Source organism: Kwoniella bestiolae, chromosome 7, assembly GCF_000512585.2.
Source record: "Kwoniella bestiolae CBS 10118 chromosome 7, complete sequence".
Lineage (NCBI taxonomy): Eukaryota > Fungi > Basidiomycota > Tremellomycetes > Tremellales > Cryptococcaceae > Kwoniella > Kwoniella bestiolae.
Window position 1 is genome coordinate 1538642 of NC_089247.1, and position 21713 is coordinate 1560354.

General features: G+C 46.4%; 6 protein-coding genes across 6 annotated transcripts; 3 read left to right on the forward strand and 3 right to left on the reverse strand.

The window, feature by feature from the left end:
- Nucleotides 1–279: 279 nt before the first annotated feature.
- On the reverse strand, nt 280–4872 carry I302_108490 (uncharacterized protein; the record flags this gene model as incomplete). The annotated part of the gene is made up of 14 exons (XM_065870682.1): nt 280–1076; nt 1189–1598; nt 1662–1737; nt 1818–2023; nt 2108–2315; nt 2405–2465; nt 2537–2625; nt 2697–2783; nt 2847–3055; nt 3129–3384; nt 3442–3591; nt 3675–3758; nt 3841–4127; nt 4235–4872. 14 exons carry the CDS (start codon nt 4870–4872, stop codon nt 280–282), a joined length of 3558 nt encoding a protein of 1185 aa, XP_065726754.1.
- Nucleotides 4873–5324: 452 nt separating this feature from the next.
- Nucleotides 5325–8768, forward strand: I302_108491 (uncharacterized protein; the record flags this gene model as incomplete). Its single annotated transcript, XM_019193739.1, has 12 exons — nt 5325–5484; nt 5556–5848; nt 5942–6126; nt 6189–6511; nt 6657–7046; nt 7161–7373; nt 7452–7512; nt 7575–7676; nt 7758–8026; nt 8165–8343; nt 8456–8659; nt 8718–8768. The coding sequence occupies 12 exons, from the start codon at nt 5325–5327 to the stop codon at nt 8766–8768; spliced, it is 2430 nt and encodes an 809-aa protein (XP_019043862.1).
- Nucleotides 8769–9228: 460 nt separating this feature from the next.
- On the forward strand, nt 9229–12392 carry I302_108492 (uncharacterized protein; the record flags this gene model as incomplete). The annotated part of the gene is made up of 22 exons (XM_065870683.1): nt 9229–9268; nt 9357–9384; nt 9488–9582; nt 9663–9684; nt 9764–9784; nt 9848–9991; nt 10098–10199; nt 10284–10392; nt 10460–10508; nt 10573–10595; nt 10691–10697; nt 10763–10799; nt 10857–10929; nt 10997–11084; nt 11152–11226; nt 11292–11302; nt 11368–11450; nt 11514–11529; nt 11589–11686; nt 11768–11898; nt 12031–12204; nt 12301–12392. The coding sequence occupies 22 exons, from the start codon at nt 9229–9231 to the stop codon at nt 12390–12392; spliced, it is 1518 nt and encodes a 505-aa protein (XP_065726755.1).
- A 332-nt stretch (nt 12393–12724) lies between these two features.
- I302_108493 (uncharacterized protein) lies at nt 12725–15650 on the reverse strand (the record flags this gene model as incomplete). The annotated part of the gene is made up of 4 exons (XM_019193737.1): nt 12725–13450; nt 13563–14991; nt 15066–15193; nt 15330–15650. The coding sequence occupies 4 exons, from the start codon at nt 15648–15650 to the stop codon at nt 12725–12727; spliced, it is 2604 nt and encodes an 867-aa protein (XP_019043860.1).
- An 838-nt stretch (nt 15651–16488) lies between these two features.
- I302_108494 (uncharacterized protein) lies at nt 16489–18247 on the reverse strand (the record flags this gene model as incomplete). Its single annotated transcript, XM_019193736.1, has 5 exons — nt 16489–16618; nt 16692–17146; nt 17286–17573; nt 17736–17903; nt 17984–18247. 5 exons carry the CDS (start codon nt 18245–18247, stop codon nt 16489–16491), a joined length of 1305 nt encoding a protein of 434 aa, XP_019043859.1.
- Nucleotides 18248–18603: 356 nt separating this feature from the next.
- Nucleotides 18604–21556, forward strand: I302_108495 (uncharacterized protein; the record flags this gene model as incomplete). Its single annotated transcript, XM_065870684.1, has 9 exons — nt 18604–18702; nt 18762–18806; nt 18862–20244; nt 20349–20738; nt 20810–20863; nt 20932–21047; nt 21138–21329; nt 21405–21454; nt 21516–21556. The coding sequence occupies 9 exons, from the start codon at nt 18604–18606 to the stop codon at nt 21554–21556; spliced, it is 2370 nt and encodes a 789-aa protein (XP_065726756.1).
- Between the last annotated feature and the right edge of the window lie 157 nt (nt 21557–21713).

Here is a 21713-nt window from a genome sequence, read left to right on the forward strand (position 1 = left end):
CGGTCTTGTACGATGAGGGAGACTTGCAATGGATGCATAATTATGAATCAAGTATAAATAGCGATCAAATAATTTTCCTTTGCTTTTTTTTTTACCAAATCTCGTCCCAAAAAAAAGTTGTTTTATCAACACGCTTTGCAACCACCGTTCATTCCCTCCTATACATCGTTGATCCAAAATCAATGATCATCTGAACTCGCCAACATCGTCCATTTGAAATTGTCCTCCATCCTGCCATTTGACACACAGCCCATGAAATCATCGCCATTCCTCCTCCCACTAATCTTCCTTCGCAACCCCTGCCCCTGCCCCTCCGGACCCTCCAACCCCAGCCCCTCCCCCGCCTAGACCCGCAGTCAATCCCCTCGCTCCGGCCACTCTCCTAGCCAAAGCCCCCACATTCGCTTCAGCCACCACCACGTCCTTTGAAACTTCCACTCCGAACGCCAATTGCGCCAGATCGGAGATTCGCTGGGCCTGAAGCGGAGTCATAATTATGAAATCATCTTGGTCTGATCCCTTTGTTGGATTATCTTTGTCTTCCTCTTCTTCTGCCCCTTCTCCTTCTTCTGCTGCAGCACCATCCAATCCATTCCCGGAAGGGGGATAATGCAGGTCGATGGAACTTGGGGAAGTACCGAACAAGTCTTCTTCGCCCGACGGATCTATTCCAACGTTTATATCTAGGTTCCTATTAGGCTGGAGGATAGTGATGGATTTGGTAGATGGTGTAGTTGAGTTTTCCTCCTCATCATCATCTAGGACTGGGGCTTTGGACTTTGCGTTGAGGTCGTCCTGACCTGAATCGGAAGATGGGTTTCTGTGCAACATCGAGTCAGGGGTGAAATCGGACAATTGAGATAGAGCTGATCCGATGGACTGAGGTTGATGTTTGACTTTGATCATTGAACTTGAAAGGGAGCTAGCACCAGATGTGGAAGTAGACGACAAAGATCTGTTCTTTTGTTTAGCAGATCTTGGGATCAACTTGGGATCGTTATTCAGAGAAAGAGAGACGATGTTGAGTAAGGTCGATCGGATGGATCGGATTGAATCGGGATTGGAGGGCTTGGAGACTAAACACGGTTTCGAAAGTCATATCAGCTCCTGGTCGTCTTGGGTATCAAGCTCAGATCGGAATGAAGATTATGGCAGGTATTGAGATGACGAGGTAAAAACCCAACCCACCATAAATTTCAATAGGCGCAACTCTAGACATAACATTATGTTTCCCATCATGATGATACCTTATCTCGTAGCTCCCAGGCAACCAAGGTAATTGTTCGCCTCTAAAAAGCACCTCTCCAGCATCCGATTTTTCGTTCACCAAAGGGTTCAGGTAGGTATCACCATCCCATTCATCCTCGTAGATTGGCATCCATTTTCCGACCGATGAGATCCGAGTGACCAATGTTGATTTGCATGAACCGAGACGGTAGATACCGATCCAGTCTTTACGGGAGTGGTTGGAAGGCGCTGTCCAGGATACTCTGATTGGTTGGCCGACGTGGTACCTTGGTACGGGCGATGACGAGGAGGTGGGCAACGTGAGTGAGTATCGGGAGGGGTCATAGGCTGAAATGTCATTTGCGACTCGACTGTTTGGGTCTCCTTATGAGCTCATGTACTAAGGAGTTGACGACGTGCACAGCATAACTCACGTGATGATCATTCTTTCTCTTGAGTGTTGAAGTAAGATCTTGGTATCATGTACCATATCGGAGAACATTGGTCGTGCTATGATCATTGCCCTTGTCAGCTATTGTAAAGTTTCTCCAGGGTAGGTACTTCGTCCATAAGCGATATAGCAAACTCACCATGATCCAAGAACTCTTCAACAGCTTCCGTAACCTTCTCTTCGACTTTCTCAATAGATCCCTTGACTTCTTGAACGACTCTCCTAAGTTCAGATCCTCGCTTTCCACCCTTAGTGGCAAGAGTCTTGTCCGCAACATTCTTGAGAGTTTTAGTCAATCCACCATCTTTTCGGAGTCTATCGCCATAAAGTTTCTTCATGTGTGGTCTAAACACATTAACAAGATTAGCTTAGTGAATCTTGGTCAAATCACAAGATTCAAAACCAAGAGAACTCAAGGGCAACACTCACTGCTCAACGAAAGATAAGAACCACCAATGACTTAAGTGACTCATCAAAGCCAAGGCAAAGACGAGCTTGGAATTACTGATTAACCAGAGACCTAGGAATGCCGCTCCTCCCATACTTCGTTCGGGGTTGTTCAGGAATCGGTAGATACCGGTGTAGGCGAGCTGAGAGGGGATGTGTTCGATCAAGAAGAAGTCGGAGTACAACCAGCCTGAGGGGATTGAAGCAGTTTATACACATCAGCCAAACGAAACATCGAAGAAACTACAGATAGAGGGAAGGAGATCAATTGATACTGACCGAAATCACCGAGTACTTCGTAAGAAGATACGGCAGACCAGATATGCAAAGCGATAAGAAGCTATTGCAGAATGTCAGCTAAACATGTCCGGTAGATTCCGCGCAACAAATCAGCTGAGAAGAGGAACTTACCAATCCCAAGACATGTCTCAAGATCGTACCACTGACAGTCCAATCCCCAGGTAAATGATAAGTCTTCCACGCCAGTCCAGCGAACGAGACTATTTCACGGTTGAGATCATCAGCTGAATCTCGACGCCAAAGGATACGACCCGAAGGTGAGACGACATACCATAAGTCATAACCAAACTGATGTTATAACCAACTTGCCAATTGCCAAACGCCTCTTCAGTAGCTCGCTTCACCACATCCTGTTTAGCTTCCGTCTCCATCTCATCAATATCGATATCTTCATTCTCGAGGTTGGCAAATTGTCCATCACCGGGATAATGGTAATGTTTCAGATAGTGTCTGACCAACCACTTTGATTTTGATTGCGCGCGTAATAACAGGCCTAATCCGTAGGAATGGAACAACCTCCATATCAAGGCATGGAGGAAGTGTCCTGTTAGGGCGAGTCTGGGCGATAAAGGCGGGATCAGAGTCGAGAGGGCATAAATCATCAGAATGACTAGGGCGAAATCGTTTGATCTACACAATTTGCAAGGGTGGTTAGTCGTTGTCAGCTGAATCCGCACCATGAGCCGGCTCAGCTCAAGCTCACCTGAACATGTCGAGTTGCGATAGGACAATCATAGGTTTCCTGAAATATCGATGGGTCAGATCGTGCATTGACAACTTCTTGGATTTTTTGTTGCTTGATCGTCTTGTGGTAGCTGGAGGGTAGGACTTGGTATATCCGGAGTCAGTGTTTGAGCCAGAGGACATCAAGCTGTCGGAACGGGGTTTACGAATGACAGGGTTGATCTCGACGTTGGATGGTGGTAATTCTGGCAATTCAGATTCATTCTCTGTTTCACCTGACCAAAAGTCACATGTCAACATTTGTCCGCAGACCATGAAGGGGTAGAGCGTACCTTCTGTAGCTGATGGGGTGGGACCTTCTCCACCTTCTTCTGCTATAGTTGTGAAATTTGACTCTCCAGCTGCTTCGTTGTCTTGTTCCCATGATAAGGGAGTTCGAGAGACCAAGGGTTTTTGACCTCCTCCGTAGGTTCTTTCGATGTCTGCAGATGATGACAAAGAGTGTAAGGGTCAGACGGAAGTCCTTGAGGGGCACAAGATTTCGGCGGGGTAAGGATTTACTCACGAGGATTCTCAAACCATAAGAGGAAAGCGAACTGAGCAGCATGGGCGGCCAAGGAGACGAATAAGACGGTATATGAGCCGACAACTATAAATCAGAAGTTGGCAACGATTAGTTCCCCTTCTTCCTTTACTGTTAGATATAGATAAAAGCTCATAATACCACTCACCCATGGACAAACCATAATACCCCGCATAACCAACAGAGTACATCGGATGAGGTGCAATCTCGTACACCCCGTCAAAGACCAAATCATTCTGCATGACCATCATCCAAAAGGCATCTCCCCAGTACCATGCATAATCTTTCACAACTCTATGCGCATCCATCTTGACCCACAGATTGAAGAGGATCAGGGACCATCCGAATGCCCATCGAAGGATGTGGAAGGGGACGGAATGGTTGGGTGGGAAATGGAGGTTGGACCAGGCGAAACATGTGTATGAGACGAAGTCGCTATGATTGGGAGAAACAATTAGCAATATGCTACGGGAGAGATCCATTGGAATATGAGACGAGTAGGATTTGAAGGGAAGTGTGATATGGGGAAGGTCGTCACTCACTTTAACAAAACCACATCAACCAATTGTCTAAACATCAACCAAGCGTTAAATTCCTGCGGAACATCCTCCCATTTATACGAATCGTCCATCTTAAGCTCCAATTCCCTCTTCCACCACTTTGCCCATTCTCTGCCCTCGTTGCCCTTTACATCCGAATTGAGGTCTAACCAACCTTGCAGCTTTAACCAACGGAGAATATACTTCTTCTCAGATTGCTTGCGCAATAACCATGCAAAACCAAAATCGTAGGCTCCTCTCCAAAATGCGAAGTATACCAAGAAGAATACGGACCTCAACGTAGAATGGTTACGAAGGAGGTAGAACAAGAATGGTTGGAATAACAGTGAGAAGAGGGTCAAGCGAGTGATAGATGATTTGTGGGTTGTGTAGATAAGAGTATGTAGGAATGAATGGGTGTTGGGTACTTTGAATATCTCGCCTGTTGATGTTTTACCCCAGTTCACTTCTTCTTTCTCCTTGATATCGTCTGTGGATGATGATTTTTCGTCTCCTACGCTTGAGATACTCTCTGACGCTTGAGCTTGGACCTGGACCTTTCTTTGACGAAGGGTTGTTTCGGGGTTGGTATCAGTACCGCTCAGTCCAGCTTTGGTAGCTGGTTGGGGAGGAGGTACCATCTTGAGTGGGATGATCTACCACGCAAGAGTCAAGGAATGAATGATAACGAGCAGCGATGATTGCGATAAAAAGTAAAAGCAAAGTAGGAATTGAATTTAGCCAAGACCATGAACACGAACATTCCATGCGAGATGCACAACCAACGGAATCACATCTTCTCACTGTTCCGGTTTATCGGTAGTAATGGTCGTGTTTCATATCTAGTAGCCAATTAGAGTCAAAGATAAGATTAATTAGCTTTTCTAACTGTCAATTACGATTTCATTACAACCAGTGCATCACAAGTCAATATATCCTGACGTGTAATCCTAAACGCTGTTCCCCTCCACTTCGGCCAAACCCATCTACTCTCTCCAGTCTCTCGATCACGGTGCTGTTACTATACATACCTCATACATCCTGGTCAGTCTCATCTTTTCAAAATCATCACAATCAGAGCGAGACTACAAAGATGTCCTCTCTCATCATCCTACCTTCCCACACAGATGCCTTTTCAGCCTATCAACCCAGCAAAAACGCGCACCTGGACTTTGTATCCGCCGTAGATCTGGGAAGAGGCGGATCATCATCGAAGAAAGATGGAATCAAGACTGTTCGACTAGACCTATCCGGTAAGTGGAGTCAACTACCACCTACCATCCCCATCCTGCTGCGCTGATACATCCATCGCTTGATTGCACAGTGAAAAGCGCTGCTCCACCCCCTAATGAACTACTTCAATCCCTCTTATCGTCCATCCCATCGATTTTATCTGGCGCTCCGGCAAAGGAATCATACCACGCGTTATCTCATACATGCCACAAACTTGTATTGCAGCCTCATACACTTGGTCCGACGATCTACGGGCGGATCAAAGATGATTTGGAGAGGTCTGCCAATGGCTTGGTAAGAGAGTGGAGGGGAAGTATCATGGCAAGGGAGGAAGGGTGGTTAGGTCGATTGGTACAGGGTTGGGAGTCATGGGAGAAGAGAGTTGTAAGTGATCTTACACCAACCTGCTTTCTTTCTCCCGGATATGAGAAAAACCCAATATCATGCCCTTGATCAATGCTGATGCGTATTCTGTAGAACCTCTTATCAGCGATATTCGTATACCTCGATCGAGTCTATTCTAACCCAGTCAACGGTATCTCATCGATCAAGGAACTGTCCATCAACACATTCAGAAAGGTCATATGGGAGAACGAGATCATACTGGAAAAGACCAGATCAGAAGTACTGGGCTGGTCAACCAAAGAAAGGGAGATAGAGGGGTGAGCTATCATCTTCTCTACCCCCGTAAGAGACCTGTTCAGCTGATACATCGTATGAATAGAGCAATGGAGGATGTCAGACCGACGATCCAGCATATATCCACTATCGCGAAGATCTTGGATACATTTACTGAGTCTATCCAGAATCCTTATATCGAACTTGCAACGGAATATCATTCCACTTCTGCCGAAGAAAAGGTCAAACAAGTTGAAGGTTCTAGTAATGGTCTCACGGCCAGTAGATATGTCGAATGGGTGTTGGAAAAGGTCGTAGAAGAGAAGGAACGTGCGGACGCATGCCTAGATGAGAATGTCGCGCAACAGGTGGTCAGCGTGGTAAGGAAGGAAGCGGGGCAGAATGTCGCTGAGCGAGTCATAAGGACAGGTAAGTTCGCTTTAACGCGACCCAATCAATGATGAGCCGGATTGAACTCCGGTACACCTCGTCTTCATTCGTCTTCGATTGCATTCTATTCTCCGCAAACCAAACCATGATAAGTTCCATATTGATCACGATATCTCGATCATAGCCCTAGACGAATCAATGGACTCACAAAACTTTGAATCCCTCTCACGACTATATACCTTCTCAACCGATATCAAGTCTTTCCCCACCTTAGTGACATCCCTCGAGGATCATCTGGAAAGTAAACTCAAAGCGCTGATATCCGACCCGGCGAACGATCCTCAGATGATCGACGGGACGCTCAAGTTGAAGAGATTCATCGATAAGGCGATTTCAAACCTTTTCGAACCCGCTCATGAGAATGCTATAGAAGAGCAAGACAAAAAGGATCAAAAAGATGTGATAGAGAGGAAAAGATTGAGAAGGAATAGACAGTTCGAACTTGAGGAGGCATCCAGAACGGGATTCAAGAAAGGTTTGGGTAGTAGGCAGAACGCTCCTGCTGAGTGGATTGGTGAGATCTCTTTCCTGATACATCTTCGTCTTGCCGTTCAATCCATATATCAAGTGTCGGCGGTTCAACTGCGCCCATGAGGACCAAAAGCTAATGTCGTTTCACATCTCACAGCCAAACACTTAGACCTGGCAATGCGTCGTGGACCATCATTATCAGATTCAGAATTCAACTCGCACCTGGACGAAATCATCGCCTTGATTGGATTCACAAAGGATAAAGATGTGTTCAAGGCCTTCTACTCTACTCAGTTGGCGAAGAGATTGTTGCTTGGTAGATCGGCTAGTGATGATATGGAGAGGAACATGATTGCAAAGTTGCAGAAAGGTGAGTAAGCTTGAAATGATTCATCGCTGGCTGGGCTGCTAGAATGGATTGCTGATTGATCGATTGTTGTCAATGTAGAGATGGGAGAGGAGTTTACTTCGGGAGATATTATGATGAAGGATTTGCAGTTGTCTGAGACGTAAGCTCACCATCTCCGGATTGTGACGCCAAGGAATCTAGCTGACTGTTCCTGATGTATAGTTTGGTCAAGACATATCAATCGATCCAAGCGAAAGAGGCAGAACAATACAAAGATGCAGGAAATTTCACTGCCAACGTCTTAACAGAATCAGCCTGGCCAGCGTAAGTTGACCGAATCTCTTATCAGCTATGTCCCACCCATCTATGTTATGGAAGGTCAAGCTGATTCGTTGTTGTAAATAGATACCCACTACTAAAAGACGGATGGAACTTCCAATTACCCTCCAACCTCCAATCTTCAGTCGATCTATTCACTTCGTGGTATTCCACTCAACATAAAAATAGACAATTGTCGTGGAGATTCCAATTATCCACTGTGACGCTCACTGCTAGATTTGGGAGTAGTGCGAGGTACGAGATTGGAGTTAGTCTTTTCCAGGCTGTTGTGCTGCTGTTGTTTAATGAGGAGGATACGTTGGATTTTAATGAGATTAAGAATAGGACTGGTATCGGTGAGTGAATAACCCTTTCTTTCGTTCAATAGCTTTATTGGAAGCGCTGTGTGGTTTTTGAGGAGAGACCGTGGGGAGGGAGTGGAACGTATAGTACGGATGATTTGCTGATTATGTTTTTTTTGTGTGTGATTGCAGAAACTCAAGAGTTGATCAGGACATTACAATCCCTCGCTCTGGGTCGAAAGAACACCAGAGTTTTACTCAAGAAACCACCTGGGAAGGAAGTGAACCCTACAGATGTGTTTGCTTGGAATAAGGGATTCACAAGTGATAGGATCAAATTCAAGATTAATGGGATTCAGCAGGATATGTCTGTGAGTGTTGGCGATGTTGCGTTGTCACGCGGAAGAAAAGCAAGACCGTGACGAGCAATGTGGAGATAGGCATATATACGGGAGCCATACTGATCGTTTTTATATGACGCAGGCCGAAGAATCCAGGAAGACAAACGAACAAATTCATATTGATCGAGTATCTGTACTGGAAGCTACGATAGTTAGAATAATGAAGGGTAAAAAGAAATTGAGCTTGCAGCTGTTAATTGATAATGTCGTTAGTGATGTGGTGAAGAGATTTCCACCTGATGTGAAGGAGATTAAGAAGAGGGTTGAAAGTTTGATTGAGAGGGAGGTGAGTTGCGTCTTTTGTATATAACAACAATGCGATGCTGATGGTGTGTTGATGGTAGTTCCTTATGAGGGATGAGGAGGAGAGGGGGATGTTACATTACTTGGCTTAGGTGATTGTCTTGTATACCTACACTACTGTATCATGGATCCATCCAGTGTTGATGGATATGTATTGAAACAGTATTTAGATGATATGTTGAATGTCTAGTCGTTACATATGAACCACCACTTCCACTCGTCCGGCATCGTCTACTGTAAGCCGATGATGTCACCTCAAGTGATCTACGTACCTGGCGCCCAATACCCTGAGAAACACGCCATTTTAACCTTGTGCCTGAGGATGAGTATGAAAACGTGGTTTGGGGTTACTTACGGTTGCGGTGTTTGTGGTCAGTTAGGAGGTTGAGATAACGACATTTCCATTATTCATTTCCCATCAAACAAGCATCAACAAGTACTCGAAAGACAACTATATATACCAGGTCATCTCGTCCTTCCTACTTGCTATCTCCCGCATCTGCACATAGACTTATGAGCCCATAGACTTGTAGAAATACTGAACACTCCAAAATGGCTCATCACGCAAACGAAGATGCAAGGGGGAAACCAGGTGAGCTCGTCCATCCATTCTCATCCCACCGTGTGTTAGTGGATATCCTATGTGGTGCTGATCAGTCTGGGGCGAAACTTGCACATAGGTAATTATACCATGATGCAATACTTTGAGTATGTCTGATCCCTCCAATTGACACCTCTCGTCTTGCTACGCGGGAGGGGGGGACCTGCGTATACAGTGTAGCTTGTACTGATGTGTCTCGCTATCTGATAGGTGGTATTGCCCCTCTGGGGGTGTACATTGGAAGAAGTACGCGGACGATGCGGAACACCTTGCTGATATAGGTATCACCGCTTGTTGGTTGCCTCGTGAGTGACCTCTAACCTCAATGTCCCAAAATACTATGATAGGAGAGAGTTTGGCTCATACCATGCTTTGTGTTGTGTAGCCCCTACCAAAGGATCAAGTCCGTAAGTCTCGGTCAACCTGTACCCTTCAGATTTGCAATACTGAGAATGAAACTGATCATTCTCTCATATCGTGTTCTAGCGAGGGAACAGGATATGATATGTGAGCTTTTCATTCGTTCTCATTGAAATCGCCAGAAGCTCATCAGCTTATTTATCGCTCCAGCTACGACCTCTGGGATCTGGGTGAATTCGACCAAAAGGGGGGTAAACCCACCAAATGGGGGTCTAAGGAAGATCTCCTGAACGCTATCAAGAAGGCCAAAGATAATGGAATTATCAGTTACATCGATGCTGTATTGAACCATAAGTAAGTTATCATCACTGCTCGACTTCCTTGAAAAATCTACGAGTGTAGTGATGAGGAATGGTAGCCGGAAGACGTAACGCTGATTTCAAATCTCTGAACCGCGCAGAGCCGGTGCAGACGACAAGGAAGAGTTCCTAGCTACGATGGTCGCTCAGGATAATCGAAATAAGGAGGTCGGGGAGATGCATAACATCGAAGCGTGGACCAAGTGAGTCAGGCTCTTTCTTGCTCTTCTTGTTTCATACATGCATGTAGTGGGAGTATGGCTGACCGGTACAACGGAATCTTTCAGATTCACCTTCCCAGGTCGAGGTGAAGAGTACTCAAAGCTCAAGTGGAACTATAATCATTTCACTGGGGTGGATTATGATGCCAAGACTGAGACTAAGGCTATCTTCAAGGTTGGTTGAGTTTTCAGAGAGTGTATCGACGAAATTATGGCTTATAAGAATTGGATGTGATGTACAGATTCAAGGAGATGGCAAAACCTGGGCTAAAGATGTGGATGATGAGAACGGTCAGTTGATTTTGACTTCATGATTTTGGAAGTGTATAACTGATGGCGATTTGAAACATAACAGGTTCCTATGATTACTTGATGTTTGTAAGTCCCAACAAGCCCCGAATATCGATGGACAAACGGTGGTATGCGTAAAATATTGACTCTCGCTTTGACGTCTTCCTTTTTGGTCATCTTAGTCTGACAGTGAGTGATAAGCGAGCATATCTCCTTGCCGAATTCAGAGCTGAAGTTGCGTACTTCCTCCCTAGTCGACCACAATCATCCTGAAGTCGAGCAAGATTTATTGTACGTTTCACTCTTCGTCCGGTCAGACTCGATCACTAGCTGATGGTGATTGAACAGCAAATGGGGTGATTGGATCCTGAGGGAGACTGGAGCTTATGGGTTTAGGTTTGACGCTGTCAAACATATCTCCGTGAGTCAGCTCCCGCCTTCTCAGAGTAAACGTCAAAAGTGAAGGTTGCTAATTCAGTGGAACACAGCAATCATTCATCGGAGATTTCGTCAAACACGTTAGATCGTCCGAAGGAGGTAAAGCCAAGGCATTCTGCGTAGGGGAGTTCTGGCATGGTCAGTTCAATTTTTCTCCCCCCCTCACCCCTCATTGGGATAGCGAGCTGACAGAATAAGGTTGTAGATTCCGTCGATGCTCTGGTCGAGTACGTTGAAGGGCTGGGAACTCAATTCTCATGCTTCGATTCTTGTCTTCAAGGTAAGCTAGCAGTCGGAAGATTCGTAACTCCTCATTACATCGTAGCTGACATCTATTTCTGTTAGACAACTTCCACGTAAGTGCCGCCAGACTTCGACTCGGGGACAAAAGAACAAACTGATCAAACAATCTATATCTTAGTCCGCTGGAGAACAACGAGAGAACTATGATCTCCGACAAATCTTCGATAACACCTTGGTCCAAAGGAGACCCATCGATGCTGTGTGAGTGATGTCTCCGAACCACTAGATACAGTCAGCTGATGTAATTATTTGGACTATGTACAGCACCCTCGTTGACAATGTGAGCGCATGCCCTAGATATGGGGACCAGTGACTATATCTGATACGAATCTGCTTTAGCACGACACCCAAGTTGGTCAATCTCTTCAAAGATGGGTATCATCCGCCTTCAAGCCTTTGGCTTACGCTCTGATCCTGTTGAGAGTTGATGGGTACCCGTAAGTCGACATCCTCCTCGGTTCTGCCAGGCTCGGGTATCGAGATGAACTAACCAGGACAACGGTATGAACCTATGGCAGATGCGTCTTCTACGGTGACCTGTACGGCACAGCAGGTGACAACCCCCAACAACCCGTTTCTCAGCTAGAGGATATTATCAGAGCTAGAAAATTGTTCGCTTATGGTGAATTGAACGATTACTGGGATCACCGTGAGTTGTCTCATCACCTTCATCTCCGCTCCTCCTGATAGGGAGTGAGACTTGGTCAACCTCGCTCTGCTCGTGGTTTTCGTGCCCTTATAAGCGATTTGCATTGCTGATATCCCCGTCACTTTGTATCAGCCAACTGCGTAGCATGGCTCCGAAAGGGTGACGAAGAGCACGACGGATGTGTAGTAGTGATCTGCAATGGCAAGGAAGATGGATCCAAGAAGATCTCAGTAGGCAAAGAACATGCCGGAGAGAAATGGACGGATGTTATGGGATGGCATCAGGGTGAAGTGACCATTGACGATGGTGAGTTTGGTCATTCCCCAATGCAATGTCCCATAGAACTGTCACATCAAGTAAGATGAGAAGGAGAGTTGCTGACTCGTCGATCCTCATACACAGAAGGATGGGCGGAGTTCTTTTCTCCTCCTGAGAGTATCTCCATCTGGACAAAGGTCGATGCGAGGGGTCGAGAGGAGTTTAAGAAGGATTAGATTTGGTGCTCTTACGTTCTCTGAGAATGATAGATTTGTGAATCACCGTATCTCTGATCTCTGATCGATGATCGATATTTCACCTGTGACTGATAGATGATTTTGCTCCTCTTCTTAATTTATTTGGTTATACAAATTCTACATACACATATACCTATACATATGCTAAGAAGATTGACCCTTTTCGGACGTACTGTACTTGAAAATGCATCGTTATTACTCTGTCACGACGTGGCCAACATGGACTGTGTGACGGGTACGAGTAATGCATAACAAGTTTACTATCTGTACAATACAGTACAATGAATTCTTACAATGCAATACAAACAAATCTAAATCAACAAGATTCCCTTCTCCCAACCCAAATCCCTCTTCATAACATCCAACCAATCTATCGTTCCCCCCTCCCCCTCCCCCTCGTTGGTAACGGTACCGTCAATCACCACACGATGAATATGGTTCCGCCTCTCCCATACTTTCTCAATCAACATCCAAACGTACTTTGTATTCCCAAACATCAGAGCCCCGCTATCCAAATTCAAAAACAATGATCTGAAAAACCCCTGAAGGGAGGGAACACAATGACAAGCTGAGATGGCTATTGGGAAGATCAATGCTCTTATAAATTCGTTTGTCTGTTTTTGTTTCTTTCCCTTCCCTTCTCCCTGTTCCCCTACTTGTCCAATGTTTCCATTATCAGGAAGTCTGGTTTGTCTATTTTCTAGGACTTTCAATTTCCCAATAAGATCGACAATCCTCAAAATCGGTTCCATTACCCCCTTAATCTTGGGGAAAGGCCCATTAACAGCTATAGCCAAAAACAACCTCGCGGACTCGTATTGACAATCACTCATCAATTTCCCAATTTCCTCTCGATCCTTCTCCTCTTTGGAATTGTAGCTCGAGATGGAAATGCGCTTTTCACGCCATGAGCGTTCGTTAAGGAGGATCTTGATTTCGTGGCCTCTTTGAACTAGCTCTTCGATATCTAGTGTGCCGGTTTTGAGGGATTCGGTGCGCCATTGAGAGAGGGCGACGATTTCTGCTAGAGCAAGGAGCTATGTGGGTTACGACCGTCAGTATCAGTATCATGATCGATATGTACATGTTCCAAACCTTCTCGTTCCACAACTCTCTGCTTGATCAAAGCAAGAGGACATAAACACTCACAGTGGTATTATCAATAGCTCCCATGGTAGGTACGATCCCCTCCAATGCGAACCCACCTGGACTATCCACTTCGCCCGGACCAGGATTCCTAGCTACGAAGTCGATCGACGATCTATTCAACAACGATCGATAGATGGGTAATAGTTCTGATGGTTTATTCTCGGTGATGGACCCGGCAATGTCCGTACGGATCATAGCCTGAAGGAAGATCTTGTATTTCTTCCAGGGCGATGAGGATGGTGATGAACTCTGTCCCTGACCATGGGGGAGCGTGGAAGGTACGAATATGCCCAATTCTGGTGAATCCCTCAGAGCTCTGAATAAGTACTTTCGAGCAATATCGAGCGATTCGACCCATTGAGGTGAGATGCCGCCGCTGAATATTATGTATGAGATGGGAGCTATGGAGGAGACTAATAACCCGTCGAAGTGAGCCTCGGCGTCCGCTAAGCTTTGTGGCTGTGGTTGTACTCCATCGGAACTGGGTTTGGTGGTACGAGAACGAAGTGTTTGGATAGTCCGGTCAAATGACCTTGAAGCTACATCGCCGTCGTCCCCCTCCTCATTGCCATGGTCCGTCTCTATTTCGATGAATCTATCTTCTTCGGATCTCCCTTTCCCATCCTTCTTTCTCTTCTTCCTATACACACTGAGATGTAGTGCCCCTAAAGCCTTCAACCCCTCCATAACCATCCCATCCCTCATCGCCAGCGACGCCAGCAAATCCATGATGGACGTGCCGACGAACTTGAACTGGAGGGGTAAGACCACATTCATATAATGGTTGAAATACCTTTCCGCCGAGTGCGGGGCGGGGCTCTGCCGTAGAGACCGATGCGGGATGGGCGAGGGGGATACAAGGTTAGATAGGATATCAGGCTGGGAGTTTAGCAGGTAGATCCACAGGTCTTCAAGTGAGGAGTCGGGGTTGGATAGGTCGGATGGAGGGTATTGCGGTGGGTAGGTGTAGGTGTGATTGTTTTGCGAACTGGGATATGGGACTCCCATATGGTCGGACTGAGATGGATAGAATGGATTCCTACTGGGAAAGGCTGTGGCGAAATGGTCTCTGGGGGGTAGTGAGAGCCAGGTCAAGGGGGCTGACGGTCCAGGAGGATCACGAGAGGGCTGAGAGGGGAGGGATAAGAATCTGGGAGGACCGCTGGAAGAAGATGAGGTATCATGTTCTTGGTCTTGTTCTACCTCCATCAAGTCCACTTCCACATGATCGTCCATTTCCGTCCTTGATTGAACTGTATCATAACTCGGTGAGGCCTGATCACGGTCATTGAGGTTCGCATCCTCTTTATCTGTGTTGGTATTTGATTTCTGTTTCTGTTTCTGTTTCTGTTTCGTTTTCAAGTTCACTTTTGTCCCTTTCGGCTGAACAGGCTTCTTACTCCTTCTCCTCTCTGTCGCTTTTTGTTTTCTACCATACCACCGATTCCTTGATTCAGCATCTCCACCGAGACAAGAAAGAAAGAAAGAAAGAAAGAAACTCACATCTCCTCCCTCAACCTCATCTCCATATCCTTCTCTTTCAACCACCCAGGCCTCTGGACCGAATAACCCATACATTCCAGTTCGAGTCGAGCACAATTGTTACAGGTGGGTTTCGCTTCGTCGCATCGCTACGTGAATCAACAGCCAAAGTCAGTTCTGTCTAACTGATCTAAACTTTGTGGTTACATTGAATTGGTACATCTTCATGTTCAAATCATTTCGATGAAATCAGACAAGTTTAGACCACATCAAAACTGTACCCACCTTCTTCCGTATCCTACAAGTCAAACAACCAGTCTTCCCTCTCCTTATCGTGCCTGTCCCACCTGTAGGCGGTGTACCCGGCATCGCGACATCGTCATACCGCTGAGTATGATACTGGGGATGGGCGTGGGTCTGACCCGTACTGGAGCTCGAACCGGGCGTAGAAGTAGGTTCAGAGGGGGTCGTGATGTATCCTCCTGTCGACGCGCAGCCCGAATTAGCGTAGGGCGTAGGTGAGATAGCAAATACCGATGTGTTGGATAGGTATGGTGGGGGAGGTGCTTGGTGGGGGTGAGGGTAGTGGTGATGGTAATGGTACATATTTTCTCGTTTTGTCTAACGTCTAATGTCTCAATGCTGAGCACACAAGTTTGCGAAATATAATTGATAGTTGTTAGTCACGGATGCTTTGATATCTAATTAGTACACTAAGAGGACCATCCGGATTGTCCAACTCATTATACAGTCTATCCGATCTACTGTATTCTATCTATATCAAGTCGGATGTATAGAGTTCTATGATGAGCGAATCAAATACAGCAGGACAAGAAGAAAACCGAATTGGATGTTGATTTTCTTTTCTTCCTGTTCTCGTCATTTAATTTGATTTCTTCTATTTCACACGTCAGCAGAAAAGAAAGAAGTTTATCCTTATGTATAAATCGGTTATGCCTCTCTCACTCTTCTCTCTCTCTTCCGCTGCCTTGGCACTAGGATTACCCCGCCCTCTCGGGTCAAGTTGGTTATGGTTTTTTTCCTTTTTTTCCCTTCCCAATTAACGAAAGTAAAGTGATCTCAGCCCTCGCGCCGGTGCCTGCGAGCGTGTCCGTTCCATGTGCCTTTGGTTCACCCACTTCGCTCCGAAACAACACAACTGGAACATTTTACTATGGATAATCGCACGGGGTCCTTTAAAGGAATGTCGTCGTCGTGATTTATCTGATAAGCGCACCGTCTTCTCATACACATACGTGTATACATACCGAGAAGCTCGTTCAGCTCGACCTTAATGTCTAGGTAGACCGTAAAACCATGCGCGTACTCGAGTCGTCCATATGCTACATATGCGTGTCATACGGGTAAGGGTGACGGTCCTGCCTGAAGGCTGTACGAGATGATGACTATTCCACTAAGATATTTGGTCTATCCACTTTGGTCTCTAAAATAACCCCGAGCCCTTAGGCTGAGCGCCAAACTGTTCCCTAGTCCACTGCCATGCTTCTCTGCCTACTCTATAATATACGAACCCAAACAACGCTCCAGAGAGATGCGCAACATGGTCGAACAACCTATTCAATCAATCCAGATATCAACCGCATATTCCATCATCTCACTCAAGGCGTGTAGATACAGCTGACTCACCTCCAACCTCTGAACAAACCTATAAGATCCAACGTGACCATCCCAGCAACGCCCATACCTATCGGAACACTAACAAAGGGAATAAAGATGATCCCAACGCTCGAGTCCGGGTATGCGCAAGCAGTGAGCGTAAGCGCTGCGTAGATCGCTCCACTAGCTCCTAAGGAAGGTAGGATCCCCTGATGCGACATCAATGCCTGTGGTCTGGATATTCTTGCTGGGTGGGTCAAAGCTTTCATCAGGGCGGGATATCGGAATATGTTGGTCCATAGATGACTTCCCAAAGACGAGAATAGGCCCGCGGTCAGTAGGAAAGCTAAGAAGTGGGGTGTGTGGGTCGAAGATGTCAGGGAGGGGAAGGAGGGGGATGAAGATATGTAGGAGTATGCTGCTGAGCCGAAGGAGAAGAGGGCGAGGGAGTTGAATGCTAGATGAGGAAGGGATTGGTGCGATAGCTGCGTAGAGGCAGGCATTAGCTCAACATTGTCAGAGACACCTCATAACTTTCTGCCGAGGCATACCTCAAACGATTGCATAGCCTTTCGTTTCTCTGTGTGCAGATAACCTTTGGTGGACAGGCTAAAGCACACTCACAACGCTGGTAAACATAGTAACGCAATTCCTCCATTCATCTCTCTTCGTCCCAAATACTATCGGTCGATGCAACCACCATTTCCTCATGAACGGTTCTAACCTCCTGAGTTTCCACCATACGAACACATTGCCCATGACGAAGATTAAGCCCATCGGAGCCAGTTGGGCGGAAGGGGTATTGAGGTAGTATTCAGAGGCCATGACGTATGTACGGAGGACAGGGATGAGCAGGAAGTTGGGGAGGAAGGAGAGGGTATTGGGGAGGTTGTTGAGTGTTTTCTGGGCGGACTGTGGGAATAGGGGGGATATAGGCGGTGGAATCGTCATTGATGTGTTCAGTATGTGTATCGTTATTGTAGGAGGAATATGATATGGGCGACAAGATGATATATTGGGACATTGGTTGAGCTAGCTAGACTCATCGATTTTTAAAGAAGAAGAAAGACTCACCCGAGCCCCCTCCAGCTGCTTCGCCCTCTGTATCTCCCTATCACTCGGCTGACTCTGACCCTTCCTCCACCAACTGCTCCCACCAAGCTTATCGCCCCATTGCTGGGTATCGTTATTCGTATATATCGCAGCAGCTGCATATCCACCTCCACCTAGTAGACCGCAAAACTAGATAGAAAAGTGGTATTCAGCTCAATTCCTATGACATGGGTGCAGGGAGTCACAACCGATCTGTAAGCTGAACTCACCACTATAGGCCGCCATATTGAACGTCTGGGCAACGAAGACGAGCTATTCGTAAGACCTGCTCCTTCCCTCGTTGAGCCGGAAAATGAACCATTCTCCACAGCTGATCGGGGCACAGCTATTCTCTTTGGAGTTATACGACCCAATACCTGTCGTCCGGATACGGGTGGGATACTGGAGAAAGGTCGATGAGGAAGTCTTGATGGACCGGCGAGGGTTGAACGGGCGATCGGGTGTGTGAAGGAGGAAACAAACAGCTTTGACATGGTGGCTGTTGGTATTGAGCTCGACCACGGAGGATATGTATTGTGATATGTCTGGTGGCAAGTTGCATAGATGGGTTGATTGACATTTCAACATTCTTCACTGTTCATGACGCATACAAAAGTCTCATGTTTCGGCAGCATACGGGGCGAATTCTCTATATCTACCTACCACTTAAGAGACCGCCAAGTGCTTACGTCATCTGTGTATCACCGGTTATCGTGTGTGCATTGACCGGTTCCGAGTGGGTCGCATTGAAAAACATTGATTACCTACTTGCTGTTCCCTCTTTCTTTCATCAATCATCGCAATATCTATCATAGCTCGAAGCAAGAACAAGAGCACCGCAAGAGTCGAGATGTCAGCGTTCCTATCAGGAGCAGCGGTGGAGTGCGGTCCAAGCAATGTACTAAAGAATGTACATGGTAAATTAGATAGGGATACTTCCTTACAGCAGGTATGTACTTAGTATACCTTCGTCATACATCGGGCGTACATCTAACTCGGAAAAGATAGGATCGACTGGTATCTACACCCAATGTAGCAAGCTCATCAAAGCAGGTAAGCTGAGCCCCTCATGTGGTACCAATCCATAGCTGATAGTCAATAATCTTAGCCTTTCAAATCTCAGCTCCCAATTCCCGCAACTTCCTCATTCGCCCCTCAAAATGCCCAATCACCCTTCGATATTACCTCTCTACGCCAACATCTTCCACCTACAACTGCTCAGCAACACGAAACTCGATCCACTCAGGACGCCTGGGCACACCTTGTGGATGGTCGAACACACGCTGCAAGACAAAATGAAAGCTCGATTCCCCGTCAGGTGCAAGCTGAGTCAAATGGCTGGGCGCAGGAGTATGCCAAAGGGCAGAGTAGCACGACTCCCACTCAACGTACGAACAAACCTCTACAACCTGTCATAGCACCCTGGAAGAGACCTATAGGATCTTACAATCCCATTCCATCCCCTCAAGCATACCAGTACCATCAATATCCACAACACGCCTTAGCAAGTCCGTCATCTGCTCCTGCTATACAACAGAGCACTGCAATTCCTCGAGAGGAATTAATACCCGACCCTCAAGATGCCTTAGCTAGAACTGCAAAGACATTTGTCAATGAGCTGGAAAGACCTGATGGCGTGTTGGCGGCTAATCCGAAATTGGCGCAAAGCAAGTTCATGTCGTTGCTCAAGGGATTAGGCTCAGGAGGAGTAATTATAGACGAGGGTCAGCAGCCTATTGGTGAAGAAGTGGGAGAAGGAGCAAATCTTGTCAGCAGGGGTGTAGCCAATGGAGAAAATAGGGATTGGGCGAATTCGTTCATGAGTAACGAGGGCACAGGAGCGACAAATGATTGGGCAGATTCCTTCATGGATGGATCTTCAAAAGGCAAAAACAAGGCTTCCGAGAATGATTATACCGCTCCAACGACGATCATCAATGGTATAGGATATCGAAATGGTGCGATCCCCTCATTAGATCCGTACGCTACTCCCCCGAACTTTCAATTGCACAATGGTCATACCGATGCTCGAACGCAGGCGCAATGGGAAACATCATTCAATGATCAAGAAGCCCTCATCAGATCTTCCGAGAACGTTTCTCGCAAGAGTGTGCACTTCGATCCCAAAGAAAAAAGCGGGGTGCCCAATACCCTAGAAGAGGCTTTGGGTCATACCACATCTGTTCCTGGAGCAGGCATTCAATGGGAAGAAGAAGGGTTAGATCTGGATGATTTCAACGATGAGGTGTTTATGGGATATAATGGGATGATGAGGAGTGTACCTCCCCCCCAGATCAAAACAGGCGTAGGGCAGAGCGAAGGATGGGGAAAACTGCAGAATGATTGGGAACGATTCGTGAGGACTGAACCTGGGAAACAGAATCTGAGAGGTCAAGGTGTAGATGAGAGGTATCTCTTCCAGAGGAAGAATCCGTACTTTGGGGTTAGCGAGATAGCTTCGTATTGGGAGATGGAATCGCCAACGCTGAAGGTGAGTAGGCGCAATTTCCAGACCCTGACATGCTCGTCTTCATTCCATCTCCACGGTAAACCCAAGGCTAAGCTGTTGCTGATAGAGTGCTCCACTTTGCATAGGGCGTTCTCGAGCTAGAAGCTGCCGTCCAAAATTCTCCGACCTCTTACGAAGCATGGTACAACCTTGGTCTCAAACAACAAGAGAACGAGCGAGAGGAATCGGCCATTCTGGCGTTATCAAAGACTATCCAATTACAACCTGATTATCGACCTGCCTATCTTGCTTTGGCAGTTAGTTATACCAACGAGAATGAGGTTGAAGCTGCTTGTACGATGCTGGAGCAGTGGATCCGACTTGGCGGAGGAGCTAATCCATCTATTCTTGAGCTTAATGGAGAGATGGGCAAGGGAAGGTTGATCGAGAGGCTGATAGGGATTGCGAGGGAGAATCCTGAGGAGGTGGATGCGGATGTGCAGGTTGCGTTGGGGGTGCTGTTTAATGCTACTGAGGTGAATTTGTTTTCTCCATGGCACATTATGAGTAAGGACGATAGCTTATGATGTATTTGTATCAATGTCAGGAATATCAGAAAGCTGAGGATTGTTTCCTCGCTGCTTTGTCTGTTCGACCTGATGTGAGTTTACCTTAGCTGAAATGGGTCTTCACCTCCACGTGAAAACCAGCTGACAATGATATATGTAGGACTGGTTGTTGTACAATCGACTTGGAGCCACTCTAGCAAATAGCGGGAGATCCAACGAGGCTATACAATATTATCACAAGGCATTGGAACTACATCCGAACTTTGTCAGAGCGCTGTAAGTATCGCACTGACTCGGCGTTCCTACTCCATCAGAATCTGATTGACACCAGCGAAATGTCAGACTGACGTGAGAGATTTGTGACAGATTCAACCTAGCCATATCATACATCAACCTAGGCCAATACCCCCTTTCCGCCCAATCTGCCCTCGATGCACTGCGAATCCAACATTCCGATGCATCCGAGGGATATTCCTTTGGTCAAGAGGGAAGTAATGTGAAATCCAAGGGAGTAACGAGCGATGCACTGTGGAATGCGCTACGGAGCGCTTGTATACAGTGAGTTCGCCTATTTTTCAGCTCAAGCTCCTTGGAAGGTCGGTGCTAATTGTGGGAATCATTTGGGTCGAATAGTATGAACAGACATGATTTGGTTGGATCGGTTGAACAGCGTGATCTGTCTGGTGAGTTCTTCCCGGGTCTTCAGATACATTGGGGTAGAAGTTGATGGAAATTGCTTGGTAGGGTTACCGATGAGTTTTGGATCTTCCGAAGCGCATGTGTGATTGAGGAAACAAGAGAAATAGTTGTAAGAATGATGAGGAGGGGGAAAGTAATCGATTGATAAAAATGAGTTGTATTTACGATCAAGACAATGAAGGGCATTCATGTTGTTCTCGTTCCAGCGGCTGTACTGTATCTTTGCCATACAAGTACGCTCAT